This window comes from Rousettus aegyptiacus, unplaced genomic scaffold (assembly GCF_014176215.1).
Source record: "Rousettus aegyptiacus isolate mRouAeg1 unplaced genomic scaffold, mRouAeg1.p scaffold_m13_p_9, whole genome shotgun sequence".
Lineage (NCBI taxonomy): Eukaryota > Metazoa > Chordata > Mammalia > Chiroptera > Pteropodidae > Rousettus > Rousettus aegyptiacus.
Genome location: NW_023416312.1, coordinates 104,363,392 through 104,378,537, shown reverse-complemented (window position 1 = coordinate 104,378,537; position 15,146 = coordinate 104,363,392). Strand labels below are relative to the sequence as shown.

Genomic DNA, 15,146 nt, shown 5'->3' with positions numbered 1-15,146 from the left:
CTTGCTCTCCTGTCGCTGTTCTGGTTTGCACAATGACGGGCTGGACTATGTGATCCTTTCCAGCTCGGACATTCTATGTGAAAAAAATTTCAAGTAACGAATGCTTACTTGGCCAATCACAGGGAAAGTCTCCGCCATTTTAGCCAACAGACATATATTTGGATTATTCGTTTTGCAAATGCTCACATGACGCAATCTTCCAAAGAACGGGGCTTAATATATTTAAAAAATGATCAAAGCGGAGTCCTTATTTTTAAAAACTATCACTTTATGAAAGAAAATCCAGAGCCCCACACGAAACGCTTGACAGTCCCTCTGGACCTGTCTCCAAGGGTCTATTTTCCAATGGAAAAAGAAGCTTTTGCATGCTCGGCCCCCCGCTGGATTCACCAAAGCAAAGAAAGCAGCTTGCAGTGGCAGCGGGTCCCTAAGTCCTGAGAAGGTCTTTGTTTAGCAAGTGTTAGAGACCTAAGATAAGATAGCACCTCAATATGTAAACTCGGCGGGGTGCTCAGACGTCAGGGAACACCGCGGGAGGCCCTTTACCACTTTCGTTCCAGCAAAACTCAGAGAAGCATGTGGTCACAGGTTTCCAACATCCTCCCCGCAGACCAACGCACAGTATCATTTCCATGTGCCTAACGTCCGAGCGCAAAACCGAAAGAAACACATCAATTTCTCCTACACACACACCCGCGAGAGAAACCATTTTCTCCCCAGAATCTCCACTGTCAAAGCTGTGGGCACGAAATGGATAAATGCTGGTGGTTAATAGAAATCAGATGTTTAGCTCGACGCTGAGAAGCAAACAGCACACGCAGATATCATAAAAAAAAAACAATACCCCGGAGGGGTGTGTTCACGCAGAAGCCCCAACACGGAGAGAAATGACTCCACAGTCCAGTCGCATCCCTTCCCCATTAGCTCGGACCGGCACGCTGTGCTGTCCGTCTGTCCCGCTCACGGGAGCCTAGCGCGGAAGGGGGCAGGCCCGCCGTCCTGTCCCTTCGGGCTCAGGGCTTGAGGTACCGAACCAGAGCAGGGGGAGGGCAGAAAGGGCGAAAGGTAGGTGCTTTCGAGCCCTTACGGCTTGGCGACAGGGCTCCCGGCCTCTCCCTTCATCATCACGGAACCAGAACACCTGCGCAGGAGAAGTCCCTTCCTGTGCCTTAGGAAACGGCCCACGGGACCTAGGTGTCCGCGGAGGCCGGGCGCTGCAGCCCTCAGGGACAAAGGCCGGGCTAACAAAGAGGACGGGAGGGGACATAAGTCGGGGCAAAGAACAGCGGGGGTGGGGGGCCTGAGGACGCCAAGTCCACTTCGGGTGCTCCCAGAGGCAGCCAGGTTCGGTGGAGTCATGCGTGGGGGAGGGGCGCTGTAGGAAATTCCTCCGAGGTTAGGGCTCAGGGTGCTGTGGCGCGGCCGAGGCCTTGGGGCGAGAAGGGGACAGAGCCGGCGGGGAGAGGTGACGGCAGAGAGGGGCGCAGACCGGACCCAGTGACAGGAGAGGGGGTGCTCCCCAGGCCCAGGAGGGACCCCCAGGAGGGGCGCCCGAGCTGCGCCCCGAGGGGCCGGGGACCCGCGGCCACGGGCCTCGGGGAAGAGCGCAGAGTGGGGTGCGCAGTGTTGGGAAAGAGTCTGAGAGCAGAACCGTAGAGAGGTTCGGGCGGACTGGGAGGGGGCCTGACCCCCGTCCGCCGCACCTCACCTGGCGCCGGGTCCGAGTCCAGGTCTCAGGCACAGAAAGCGCCCGCTCCGGCCGGCCCTCCGTCCCGCGCGGGAGACCACGGACACAAAGCGGGGCGCGCGGGAGGAGGAAGGCGGAGAAGGGGAGGGGGAGGGCACCGAGGAGGAGGAGACGCTCGAGGCGCGCGAGGGGGGAAGGAGGGGCGCCCGCCGCCCGGGCCGGGGGCGGGGCGAGCGGCTGCGGGCGGCGCTCGACCCGCCAATGGCCACCCGGCCGGCCGGCCGGCTGGGGCGCGCCGGCCCGCAGCTCACCTCGGCACCTGGGCCTCGGCGGGCCCCAGCCAATCAAACGCGCTCATTTGCATAACCGGCCCCGCCCCCTCGCCCCGCCGGGGACTGCGCACTGAGAACACAAAGAAGGCCCCCCGCGCGGGGAGGGCGTCCGCCGCGATTCCCCACCCCGGGGGCTCGGCATCCGTTTTTGCACGCGTTTATGGCTCTTCCGTGGTCCCCTTGATGTGGGGTGGGAAGTGTGGGGCCATCACAGAGTTTGGGGCCAAAATCTCTTATGTGGTCAGCTCTGTTCTCCCTGAAGTCCTTCTAACCTAGTGCCCTCCTCCTATTCCAGAGCACCCGGTTCCGCTTCTTCGCCTCTGAGCCCTCCGCCCCCTTCCTCCCCCTCCCCTTTTTCCAGCGTCCCCTGTCTCTGCGCCTCCTCCCGTGGGCTGCTGCCCACTACCGGCCGTCCGCTGCACTGCAGCTCTGGTCCGTGGGTTCTGAGCACGGCCGTGACGGATGCCCCCGTCTGAAAGGGAGCCCAGACGGCAGTAAGCTAGAAGGGACCTGGCCAAGTGGCTTTGATACATAAGGTGGCAAAAAGCCAACACTTAGAACAAGTATAAACTCCGCAAATCACTTGTCCGTCCTCCTACCTTCGGGTCTGTACTGGGCCACAATGGTGACCGACTGGCCAGCCCGTTTCAGAGCGGCTGCAGCCTGCTCGTGAGTTGCATTCCTCAGGTTGACGCCATTCACCTGTTTAAAGAGAGGAGCTATGAGCCACCCCAAAAGCAACAGAGGCCTCTGCCGAGCCTACTGGCATGCCCGTCTCAACATCCCATCCTCGCCCCTAAGAGGGGAACCAAAGGATATGGCATCTCTGCTGTCCCCATTATCTCTATGGGGTCAAAGGGCAACCAGATTTCAGAGCCAAGAGACATTCATGTCCTCCTCAAGGGTGTCTGGTGTCGGTCCCTGTCCCCCACTGAGAGCATCCTTAAAAATATATGTAGAGTTTTCTCCAGCTCTTAGCCCTTCCCCCATCTCAAGAAGCATTCCTTGGAGAAAGCAAGGTCTCCCCTCCTCCCTCCGACTGGCAGGGCTCCCACTCTCCCACCCCGCCTTTGTCTCCTCACCGATAAGATCCGGTCTCCCCTGCGCAGCTCCCCACTCAGGTCGGCTGGGCCTCCTGCCAGGATGAAGGAGACGAAAATGCCTTCTCCATCCTCTCCTCCCACGATGTTGAAACCCAGGCCTGTGGAGCCCTTGTGCAGGATGATCTTGCGGGGCTCTCTGGTGGGGAAGGAGCCGAAGGGTCAGGACGAGTGAGATGTTAATTGTCGCCCCTACGAGGGCCAGCCTGGAACAGGTCCCACAGCTGCGGAAGGACTCGGGTCCCTACGTATGATGCCGCGTTCCTCCCTTTCTCTCCTGGAACCTGCTCGGCTGCTGTTTTCTGCCAAGTGCCAAGTTTCAGTTCCTCTTCCGTCCCTTATTCCCGAGGGCTTGGAGTCAGCGTCCCAGGAGACAGTCCCCCACGCTCTCAGGTCGACAAACCCCTACCCCGGGCTCTGGAGCCCACTCGCTGGTGCTCTTCCTCCCCAGATTCTCCATCCTGCCAACCTGTGCGACAGCCCCCAGGCCACGGCGGGGAGGCCAGTCAGGAGCAGTGGATTCACCCTGGGGTCGATTACGCCCCCGTCCACACGGCATGCGTACTTCATTTTCCACAGCCTGCTCTGCCGCTCAAAATCCCACCCACCAACTCTGACCGCTCCTACCCTCCCCAAGAACAGATATAGTCACCCACTACCACCAGAGGTGATGTGGCAGACAAAGAACCCCTAGGTCCCCAAAGGGGCTTAGGAGCCTAACCGAACACAGGGAATGAACACATGAGAACTTGGACTACGAGTAGCCATGTCTAGGAGAGCCCTGCATCGGTGGTCACAGTGTCAGCAGGGGAGGGCGACAGCGCTCGGGACACCCAAGCGCCGGGCCTCTGGCCCACCGTCCCAGCCGTCCGCCCTCCCTCTAAGCATCTTTCATCCGAGGAGCCCCAAGTCCAAGACTGCTGCTTTCTTGCTCCGGGTTGCAGGCGCCAGGAACCCCCGCCTCCCCGAGTCTCGGATGCTTTTGCTCCAAGCCCTCCTCTCCTCCTACCTGGCGTCCCCTCCAGGCCGCAGCGAGCGAAGTGGCCAAGCCCACCTCTGCGAAGCCCTCCTCCAGGCCGAGGCCGAGGCCGAGCCCAAGCCCAGGGTCAGGCTGGAGCCCGAGAACTTGTGCGCCCTCTCCATGGCTCCTGCAGCTGTGCCCCGGCAGCCTACCTTTCCGGCCCCACTGCAGCCTCCCAGGCCCCACCCCGTGGCAAACCTGTCCCCCGGAACCCCGGCCTGCCCGACCAGTTCCACAGCCAGAGTGGGGCGGGGCCCGTCCCTATTAGGCCACCCGACCCACCAGCTTCCCCGCGTCCTGCCAGCCCCACCGGCTGGCCGGCTTTCCACTGTAATTTGCCCTGATCATGGCAGAGGGTGCTGCCACTAGCTCGGGGCAGGCACCCCCGCAACCCCCACCTCCTCAGCCCCCTAAGCGCCCCACCCCTCCCTTTCTCACACTTTCGGATCGGGGCCACACTCTTGACACTCCCCCTGATGGTAGAACTGGTCCCTGCAGTCACCTCTGTCCCTCCTCACCGCCCCAAGGGCTGAGTGAGGGCCTCAGACCCCAGAGATGGGAGCAACGAGAAACTTCTCTGTCCTTTACCATACGGCCCTAAGCCTGCGGCCAGCCAGAAACAGATTCCTCTCCTTGTCACCCTGAGATGGGATGGAGGGGCGGGGGTCTCACCTGGTGAAGTCGTCCTCAGCCAGCATGTGCCTGGGGATCGGGGAGTAGCGGGCCGGGGGGACCTGAGGAGGAGCCGGGTAGCTGACCTTGCTCTCCACAGCCCCGAGATACCCCAGGCTGGAGTTATGGCTTACGTGGTTATCAGCCAAGGCGGTAAAAGCTGCGATCCAGAAAGCAGAGGACATTTCAGAGACCACTCCACGTAGGCCCCACCCCCAAGAACTGTCCCTTACACCCACCTCAGATGCAAAAGAGAACAAGGGGTGCTGCTTCCGCAGGCCTTTCCCCCCTCCCCACACGGTTCCTACCCTTTCTGAACCCCAAGTCAAAGCAGTCTACAAAGAAAGGCATGACTAATAATAATCCCTCACGTCTCTAGCTTAATACACTCTTCCCGAGGCTTCCTCACCCGTGATCTCATGTGGTCCTTGTGGCAGGCCCACAAGGAAACTAAAGACACATGCAAGGGACTTGTCCAAGGGCACCAGCTAGAAGGGACAGAGCTGGAGTTCAGACGCAGTCCTCCTGACCTCTCGTCCTCTGCTCTCTCTGTCTTAGCAAGGACTATGACTTCTTCCTCTCCGGAAACCGGGAACAGGGCCTGTGGCCCAGGGTCGGCGCAGAGGGGTACGTACTGCTGGCGTAGTCGGGGGGTGCATACATGTCGTTGAGGTGGAGGCTGCCAGGCTTGGCCACCTTCAGGTAGACCATGTCAGAGGTGTTCTTGAGGGAGGCCACAGCTTCCTCGTGCCTCACATCCTGCAGATTGGTGTTGTTCACCTGGAAGAGGCGTTAGAGCTAGCACCCCGGAGAGGACAGGGCCTCTGTGCAAAATTCAATAGCGCTCTCACAGGGGTCCGGGTACAGTGCCGTGAGGGCACAGACGCCTGAGGCGGGGGCAGGACATGTAAGGGACCACCGGCCACGGAAAAGACCACAGCCTTGGGATCTGGTCCAGCCCACTGCCGTGATGCTCTTGAAGTTCCCGTGACGTGGGGCAGAGTGAGAGGCTGCTGGCGCCCCGACTCCCCCCCACCACCATGTGGGCTTCCCCGCCAAGGCTGTCTCACCGCCAGCAGCCGGTCCCCAATCTGTAGGCGGCCGTCCTTCTGAGCAGCGCCCCCCTCAATGATCTTGGTGATGTAGATGCTGTTGTCTCCTGGGATGTGCTGGTTGCCAATGCCGCCAGCGATGCTGAACCCCAGGCCTGGGCGGGGACCACCGGGGAGCGGGAGAAGGCCATGGGAGAAGTTAGGATGCTCGGCCAACCCCAATCCCGACCTCCCACTTTCAGGCGACCCACTGGTCCCACAGCAGCTCTCCCCAGGGATCCCAAACACTAGGCTGCCACCTCAAGGTCACTAAGGGTGAGACACGAGGTCAAGAACGGGGAGTCGGGCAAGGAGTAAGGCACCCCTTTCGGTTTCCCACAGTGCCAACCAGGAGCCTTTGCCCGGGGCGCGGGCACCGGGGGCCGCACCTTTGGGCCCTTTGAGCAGGTTGACTTCCATGATGGTCTCTGGTGGGGGCTGTCGCCTCCGGACCACCAGCCGCACCACAGGGCCCGCCTCCTTCAGCGCCTCCACGGCCCGGCTGTGCACCACCTCCGAAACGTCCACCTCATTCACCCGCAGCACACAGTCATTCACCCTGTGGGGGCAGCGGGACACTGCGCCACCGCCCCTCCGCCCCCTCGCCCACCTCCTCCGCTCTGCTCCCCGCCCCTCTCCTCTTCCTGCTCCTTTCTCCCTCCTCTCAGGTTGAATGGAACCATCCTCCTGCCGGGTGTCGCCCCATCTCCATCCTGCCCCTGCTGCGCCCAGCCCTGCTCCCAGGCCACCTCACCCCAGCCTCCCGTCCATGGCAGCTGCTCCACCAGGGATGATCTTGGTAATGAAGATGCCAGGGTCATCGGGGATGTGGGGGTTATCAATGCCACCTGCGATACTGAAGCCCAGGCCGGAATTGCCCTGAAGAAAGGAGCGGAGGGGCCCAGTCCGCTCACTCAGAGGGCAGAGGGAGGCTTCCTGGTGCCCCACCTCCCCCTACCCCAAAGAGCGGGTGCGCCAGGCCTCCGAAGGGGCCAAGGCAGGCCGGGGCTCATCCGTCAGCAAGCTGGCGGCCTCCCAGCCCGCGCTGACCGTTCTGGCGTAGAGGCCTCACCAACGCCATCCCCTCCCCAATTCCCCAGGCCTCCGTGAGCAAGGTCAATTAATATTTGTTAGTCGGTTCATTGATTGACGCAGCGGTGCGGCCTGTGAGGGCCGCTGTTCCCCCGGGCCTCTCAGTGCTGGTCCCCCTGAGTATGAAGACCCAGCCTCAGGGCTCGAGCCCTCTCCTCTTCTGGCTCCACCCCTCCCTCCACTTGCATCCCGCCTCCGCCAGCAGACTCACCCGCTCAAGTACTATCTCCTCATACTTGAACATGCCATCGCTGCCATTCACCTGGGGGAAGACACAGGCAGTTCCCTCGGTCTCCTGCCCTTCCAGCCATTTGTCCCCTGGTCAGCCTGCTCCTCCCCGACTCCCCACAGAGCAGGACAGCCCAAAGGGACCCAGATGGGGACAGGCCAACCCTGAGGAGGCCACCCCTCCCCTTGCTTCCCTTCAGGTCAATTGTCTGAGATGGAGAGGCCGGGCTCCAGGGCCTTGGGGTTCACTTCAAGGGTGCAGGGCTGGCCTGAGGGGAGTGGCAGAGAGGGAACGGGCCAGGTAACGCACACTGCACCCAGCCTCCATGGCGGCACCCGAGATCTGGACAGGGACCCGCTCCCCCCTCACCCACAGCTCTCTCTGACTTGGGGATCTCAGACTCCCACCACGTCCGAGCTAGAAACACAGCAGTCACCATCTTGTTCGACCCCCCTCATGACAGATGGTGATACTGATGCCCAGAGAGGACACAGGTCGCGCGTAGGGCACAGTGGGAGTTAGTGGCAGAGCAGGTCCTAAAACCTAGATCTCCAGGTGCTCTTCTGATTAAAGTGAGCTGCCAAGGCCACTAATATTTTGGCCACTCATCCTCTTTCCCAGCAGAGCTCAAGGGACAAAGGCAAGTTGCGCCCTTCAGAGTTCCTCATGAACCCTCATTCTACACCTCCTCCGCTGTCCCCAGAGGCCCAAATCCTCACATGAGCAGGACTCGAAGTCCTCATCTGTTTTCTCCAAACAGGCATTGGGCCCTGAGCTCTTGGTGTTCCCCAGTAGACAGGGCTGTGTGGGGTCCGGCTAGGTCACACAGACCAAAGGGGGGGAGGACAGGAGCAGAGTAGAGACGGTTCTCCCTGATGGACAAGCTGAAGGCCACGGGCGGATTGGCAGCAGAGTCCATGGCCTTCAACATGCAGCAGTCATGGGAGGACACACAGGAGAGGGGAACAGGAATCCAGGGTTGATCTGACCAGTGCACAGAGGTGGCCTCCCAGACAGGGCACGCCGTGACCACCGTCAAGCAAAAACGGGATTGTGGACAGACTAGTAGCACCTGCTCCCTGGTTCCCACTCTCATCATCCCCAAGGACAGAGGAGCCCTCTCGCCTCTCGCCCCGGGTGACCCCACCGCCCTCCCCCATCTTGCTCTGGCTGCATTGCCCCTTCCCTGAACCCTGGTCTCCTCCTCTGAAGTGGGGAGCTGGGAACCCAGTCTGGGGGCTTCTCCACACACTTTACTCTGCTTTCTCCTCCCGCCTCCACCCCCCACCCCACAGCTTTGGCTTCAAGAAGCAGAGAGGAGGGGGCTGGGGAGAGGGCTGGCTGGTCATGCCTCTGCCTTTCCCAGGCATGGCCCTGAGACTTCATGCCCTGCAGCCCCAGGAGTTGGTGGGAGGACTCCAGCTGCTGCCTCACTATGGTCCCTGATCTCCGGAAGAAGAACCGATGGCCTTTCAGAGTCCCCGAACGAACACAGCTGCCTGAAGTACCATGTGACAGAAACACAGGCAAAAGGACACCCATGCAGCTCCTTACATGCATCTGGGGTACCATGTGCACTCACATGTGATAAGCCATGCTCCCACTGCCTGCCTCAGGGAACCTGCTCCCAGGGCCTGGAGCCATCCAGGGATCAGCCCTGGCTGAGAAATCTTGGCCAACTGGCCCAGCCTTGGAACTGTCACCCATCTCCCAGTTGAGCAGGACAAGCATGAGAGACTGTTTGCGAGGATAGGACCCCAAGATAGAGAGGAAAGGCACAGAAGGAGGACATGCTGGAGAGGGCAAGGGGCCAAGGCAAGGGACACGGGACAGACAGAAGGCCAGACCGAGGACACCTCTCCCCAGGAAGTCCCCACCTTCGCTTTTGAGTGAGAGCACATCCTATCCCCACAGGATGACAGAGGCGGCCAGAATGGTCACCAGCTTGGGGCAGTCGGCACCTGCCCCGGACAGCAAAACCTCCTCATCTGTGCCTACCCTGGGGGCTGCAGAGCTGAAGAACCAGACAGGCCCTCCGCCATGCGTGCCAGGGACCTGGCTCTGTCGGCCCAGCCTCCATTTTGCTGCTTCTCCCACAGATGCTCCTTCCATTTTCTAAGCTGGCAGTTCAGGCTGGGAGTGGAAGCCAGAGTTGTGCCCAGCACCCAGGGGTTCCCAAGCTGTGCCGAGTCAGGCCTGGGGGGCCAAGTCCTCCCACATCTGGGGGGACCTCAGGGGGACATGCCCTACCGGGGCCAGTTGGCGCACCAGGGCAGCTGCCCATGGCTGCCCTGGAGGAGGGAGCTTGCCTCAGCCCCCACCCCCGCCACCCCCGGCGCACACCGACTTCAGAGCTGCTTGGACAAAGAGCCCGTCCTCCTCAGCAGCCTCTCAGCCTTGCTTGGGACGTGTCTCTCTCCTCTTCCCCCTCCTCTCCCCTGCCTGTCAAGCGCCTCTCACACAAACACACACATGCACATGCGTGCACACACTTGCAGCCACATGCTCACACACATACATGTAGCCACATGCACGGGCAAACGCGGCTACCCCTGCAGCCTCATCCACAGAGACACCTGCACGCTCAGAGACATCCTCACACGTCCATGTGCACATTCACACACAAAGGGACTGGGACGGAGAGGGACTCGTGGCACCCAGGGATCAAGCTCAGCGAGCCGGGCACATGGGCTCTACATAGATTCACAGGCGCTCTGTTGCCGTCCTCCACACACCCCAACACACACACACACATGTCCCCCTACGCACAGCGCCGTGCCCCCCCTCCCCTCCCGCGGAGACACACCACACGCGGCCCCCGCAGAGCCTCCCGCCCCCTGCCAGACACAGAGACACCGCTAAACCCCCACGCTGAGACGAGCCGACTCCCCCACACAGGAAAATGTGCCCCTCCGCCATACCTTCGCCCCTTGGCACACGCGGCTCCTCCCGATCCCCTCCGAACGGAGACCCCCAAACAGCCACACGGAAACCCACATTTCCCACCGCCTCTCCTGGCCCGGCTGCAACGCTAGGGCTTGGGGTCCAGTGGCTCGCGGCCCCACGAACGCCTGGGGTGAACCCCCGCTGGACCCCACTCCCGACCCCCCACCTCCGCTGGTCCGTACCTGCTCATACCAGTCCCGGTTCGTACAGGTGCACTCCGGCCACCAGCTGGGGCCGCTGCCGTTGAGTTTGGGGGTGCTCTTGCCCGAGACTGGCTTAGGGGGCACTGGCCCCACATCCCGGCCGGTAGGGATGAGCTTGGCCTTGGTGCGGGGGGTGGGGGTGGCCCCCGCCTGCGAGGGCAGGGTCTGCGAGCTGTAGCCTCCGTAAGCTGTGCTGGCTCCATTGCCCCCACCTGGCCCGTAGGGGTCGGGCACCTGCCAGTCCCCGTAGCCCGGAGGCTCGAGGCGCCGCAGGGCGGCCAGGCGGGTCACCTCATAGCACTCGGGGCACTTACAGCAGTGCTGGTGCTTGTGCATGGCACTGCCCCCTGCGGCCCGGATCCCCCAGCCCACGCCGGTTTCCACGCCGCCGCCGCCGCCGCCGGGCTCCCGGGCACACTCGCATTGCTCGGACCAGGAAGGCGGGGGGACCCGTGGGGGCGCCCGGGCGGAGCGGGGCCTGGGGCCGGGCGGGCGTCCCGGGGCCTCTGCCCCCACGCCGCCCCGCACCCACGGCTCCCCCTCCAGCACTGGCGGCTCCGTGTCGCCCGTCGTGGCTCCTGGGCCGAGGCCCAGTGGTGAAGAAGAAGCGGGAGCCTGGGCAGAGGCTGGGTGCTGTGAGGACCGCTCCTGCACTGGTCCCCGGGATGGATCTGAGTGGAGTCAAGAGCATCTCTCCCTGGCTCCCTTCTCAGTTGATTCCAGCCAATCAGCGTGCAGAGTCGGGCAGCGGCAGCGGCAGCGGCAGGAATGCTAAACAGCGGCTCCTTAAAGGAACAGAGGCAGCGGAGCCCCCTCGCTCAGCCCCGGCTCCCCAGATGTCTGGGGTACAGCCGACCCCAGGACGGGGACAGGGGGCTGGGGTCGCGGGCGAGCTCGGCCCCTGACCTCGTGCCCCGTATCCTCAATTTCAGCGCATCTGCCGCCCACTCCACCCCACCCCACTTCCAAGAGGGAGTTTGCAGGGAGATGCTCAATGGGTCCCTGGGCTTGCTCGGAGCTGGGGCCACCAGAAGTAAAGACTTGAGGCGGCAGAACGGACGGAACGGACGTTGGGCAGGCGTTCTCTCGGAACAGGGGCTCGGGGAGCAGGGCAGCTGACTGGGTTGCTCTCCCCGCAGCGCCGCCTCCTCCGGACTATTGTTCTCGGAGCCTCTAGGCCCTGAAACGCTCGCGACCTCCCACTTGAACCTGCTCCCATCACCAGCGAGGGCATGAAGCCTGGAACGGGAGGAAAGGAACGCTCTAAGCTCTTGTCCCTGGCCCTCAGGCTCCCCGTCTCCTCCACTCCCCCGTGGTCAGGATGGCGGAAAGCGCTTCAGGATGCCAGGAGGAAAGATTGTCCAGTACAGGAGGAAAGGCAGGAAGAGGTCTAAGTCCGAGAAGCCGCTCCGGGGGGCTGAAGAAGAACTTGAGAATACTAGCCCAAGGCTAGGGTTGAGCTAGGGGCTAGCCTTTCCTGGCTCAGCCTGCTGGGGTGTGGAGGAAGGGTGACAGGCCACGAAGACTCTATCTTTTTGTCATTCTTTCTTTTTTATTTCTCAAGTACATCGACATTCGATATTATACTAGTTTCAGGTGTACAGCATAGTGGTGAGACATTATATAACTGACAAAGTGATCCCCCCGATGAGTCTAGTGTGCACCTGACACTGTACATAGTTATTACAGTATTATTTTATTTTATTTTAAACGCCTACAGCACCTGTTATTCCAAGGGGTCTCCCATCCAAGCACTAACCAGGCCCGACCCTGCTTAGCTTCCGAGATCAGACGGGATTGGGCGTGTTCAGGGTGGTGCGGCCGTAGGAACAATATTATTCACCAGATTCCCTAAACTTTGCTTCACATCCTCATGACTATTTTCTAAGTGCCATGTTGTACTCCTTAATCCCTTCCTCTGTTCACCCAGCCCCTCAACCCCCTTAATCTGGTTCTCGTTTTGTCAGTAACTACCAATCTTTCAGTCTTTACAATGTCCTAAGTGCTTCACAAGCAAACCGAAACCCTACCAACGTGCTACTATTATTATCTCAACTTTACCAATGAGCGATTGAGGCTCGGAGGGATTAATACAGTTGGGTGCCACAGCTGGAAGTGACAGAATCAGGATGCAAATCCTGGCCATTTGCCCCCTGAGTCGATGCTCTGGACCACTCTGGTACTACAGGTCTATTCTAAGCTCTTCTGCGGAACTTAGATCTCACTTCAATTCAACATTCATTGCACACCTACTCTGTGCCAGACCTTGACCCAGGTCCTAGGGATACAAAAATTCACCCTTAATTTGACAAAGATTCATTGAGCACCTGCCAGACACTATTTTAAGCCTTAGGGATGTAGCAGAGAACAGAACAACAACCACACACACACACACACACACACACACACAAACCCACAACAAATCCCTACCCTTGGGGAGTTTACATTCTAGTGAGAAAACACAGACAGAAATTAGCACAGTAAATAAATGAATTACATAGTACATATGATGATAAATGCTGCGGGGAAAAAAAGAAAAGCAGGAAACAAACACCTAATTCCTGCCTAGATTCTTATTAGCGTTTCATAGCTGCTTTGTCACATCTTTCCTCCACATACCCTCTCCAACTTTTTTAAAAAAGAAAGTTAGCAAACATACACAATGTTTAAAGAATTGTACAATGAGCACCTTATGGATCTTCCTCAGAGTCAACAACTGGTAATCTCTTGTTATATTTCCTGTATCGATTTATCTACACTTTTTCCTGAAGCATTAAATTTAAGTTACTGATTTCATTTCACTTCTCCAAATACTTCAGCGTGAATCTTGTAGGAGTAAATATATTCTCCTACATAATCTCCATGGTTTCTGATGAGAAATCCACTGACATTTAAATTGTTTTTTCCCTTGTAGTTAAGGTGTTGCTTCTTTCTTACTGCTTTCAAGATTTTCTCTTTGTCTTGATTTCAAATGCTTGATTGTAATGTGTCTTGACATGGATCTCTTTGAGTTTATCCTGTTTGGGATTTGTTCAGCTTCCCGAATCTGTAGGTCTGTGTCTTTTGCCAAATTAGGGAAAATTTCAGGCAGTATTTCTTGAGGACTTTTTCAGCCCCACCCTCTTTCTGTTCTCCTGGGACTTCAATGACACAAATGTTAGGTCTTTTGTTATAGTCTCACATGTCTCTCTCGGGTTCTGTTTTTTTTTTCTCTCCGTTATTCCCATGTCGTTCAGATTGGGTAATGTCTAATGTTCTACTTTCGAATTAGCTGATTCTTCCTTCTGTTCTCTTCCACCCTGCCTATGAGCCAATCCGCTGAGTTTTTTAAGTTGGTTATTGTATTCTTCTGGTCTAAAATTTCTATTTGATCCTTCATTGTATCTCTATTTCTGTTCCTTTCATTTGTTTTGACCTTATTTGTAACTGCTCATTTAAATATATATATATACGCATATATGAGTGTGTGTGTGTGTGTGTGTGTGTGTGTGTGTGTGTGTATATATAAAATGTTAGACTCTTTAGAATCCTTGTTGGATCATTGAAAACTTACTGTCATCTTGGAGTTGGCATCTGTTGATTATTTCTCATGCAAGTTGAGTCTCCTGGTTCCTGGTATGATGAGTGATTTTTTTTATTGCATCCTAGACATCTTTGAATATAATGTTATGAGACTCTAAAACGTATTTAAATCTTTGGTTTTGGTAGGCTTCTTTGACACTGTTGCCACCAATGGAAGGGGTGCCTGCCTGGTTATTGCCAGGCAGGGGTAGAAGTTCCAGTTCTCCCCTTGGCATCGGTTGATACCCACCCCCACCCCCCAGCAAGTGCTCCTACTTACTCCTGGGCAGGGCTGGGAGTTCCAGCTCTCTGCTGACACTTCCCTGGCTGGGAGGAATAGAAGTGCCTTCTTCCTGATTCCCAGGTGGCTTCTACTGACCATGGGTGGGGGTGAGGGTGGTCGAGGAGTGGAGTAGCGAGGGGAGAAGGGAGAGGGCAGGAGAGAAGGTCCTGACTCTCCAGCAGGCTTCCTCTGGCACACGATGCCACCAGGTTGGGAGGGGAGACCTTGTCACCGTGTAGGGAGGAGCCGATGAGAGGGAGAGTCTGCATCTCTCCTTGGCCTTTGCTGCTGTGTGTGTGTGTGGGGGGGGCGGTGCTGGAGGCTTTTCCATGACATTCGGTTGCAGTAGAGTGGTTATTGTCTGAGAGTTCGCTGTCAGGCTACGCCTCCTGTTTCGTGGGCCTGTGGCTAGAGGCAGGCTTTCACTGAGGCTTTTTGGTCAGCACCCACTGGCGGTTCCAGGCCGCTCCTTTCCCAGCACCAAGTCCAGGATTCATGCGTCAACACGGAATCCTGGGGAACTCAGCACCGTGAGTTCAGGTCACTAGAGTTCCTGGACTGCTAGGAACTCCTTCTTTCAGAGTTTTATCTCTGATTTATACATAATGTCAGGGGTTTTAGGAGGAGGAATAGGGAGAAGTGGGTCTCCTCCAGCGGGGTCCAGAACTAGCAATCTTTCTTTTTTTAAATTAATGATACTGGCTTTTTGGAGAATACGAAGTGGACTTGTCCCCCCCCCATGGTGTCATTTATCTCATTTCTCTACACCCTGTACTGTAAATTGGGCATTAGAATAGAGGCCACCTTAGATAGGTTTATCAAGGTGGCATCACTGAGAAGAGCATTCCTAGCCAGAGAACGGCCAGCACGAAGGTCCTGGGCGACGAGTGCATCTGGCTTGTTCAAGGGACAGCAAGGAGGATCAAGTG

At 58.3% G+C, this 15,146-nt stretch overlaps 1 protein-coding gene and 1 pseudogene across 7 annotated transcripts in view; both read right to left on the bottom strand.

Moving 5' to 3' along the window:
* The window catches only part of DLG3 (discs large MAGUK scaffold protein 3), a 47,361-nt gene extending 36,311 nt beyond the window's left edge, over positions 1-11,050 (bottom strand). Inside the window, exons 1-9 of one of the 7 annotated variants that reach the window (XM_016132619.2) lie at positions 10,353-11,050; positions 7,207-7,257; positions 6,658-6,782; positions 6,293-6,462; positions 5,883-6,019; positions 5,448-5,592; positions 4,813-4,972; positions 3,102-3,258; positions 2,619-2,721 (exon numbers count right to left, since the gene is read on the bottom strand). In XM_016132619.2, the coding sequence (XP_015988105.1) occupies positions 2,619-2,721; positions 3,102-3,258; positions 4,813-4,972; positions 5,448-5,592; positions 5,883-6,019; positions 6,293-6,462; positions 6,658-6,782; positions 7,207-7,257; positions 10,353-10,709 (1,405 nt within the window). In that variant the 5' untranslated portion in view covers positions 10,710-11,050. Of the gene's footprint in view, positions 1-844; positions 1,591-1,708; positions 1,880-2,618; positions 2,722-3,101; positions 3,259-4,128; positions 4,278-4,812; positions 4,973-5,447; positions 5,593-5,882; positions 6,020-6,292; positions 6,463-6,657; positions 6,783-7,206; positions 7,258-10,352 lie in introns of those variants that run through there. The other 6 variants (XM_016132618.2, XM_016132617.2, XM_016132616.2 and 3 more) reach the window with 6 other exon arrangements.
* Positions 11,051-12,084: 1,034 nt separating this feature from the next.
* LOC118608254 lies at positions 12,085-12,202 on the bottom strand (annotated as a pseudogene).
* Positions 12,203-15,146: the final 2,944 nt, after the last annotated feature.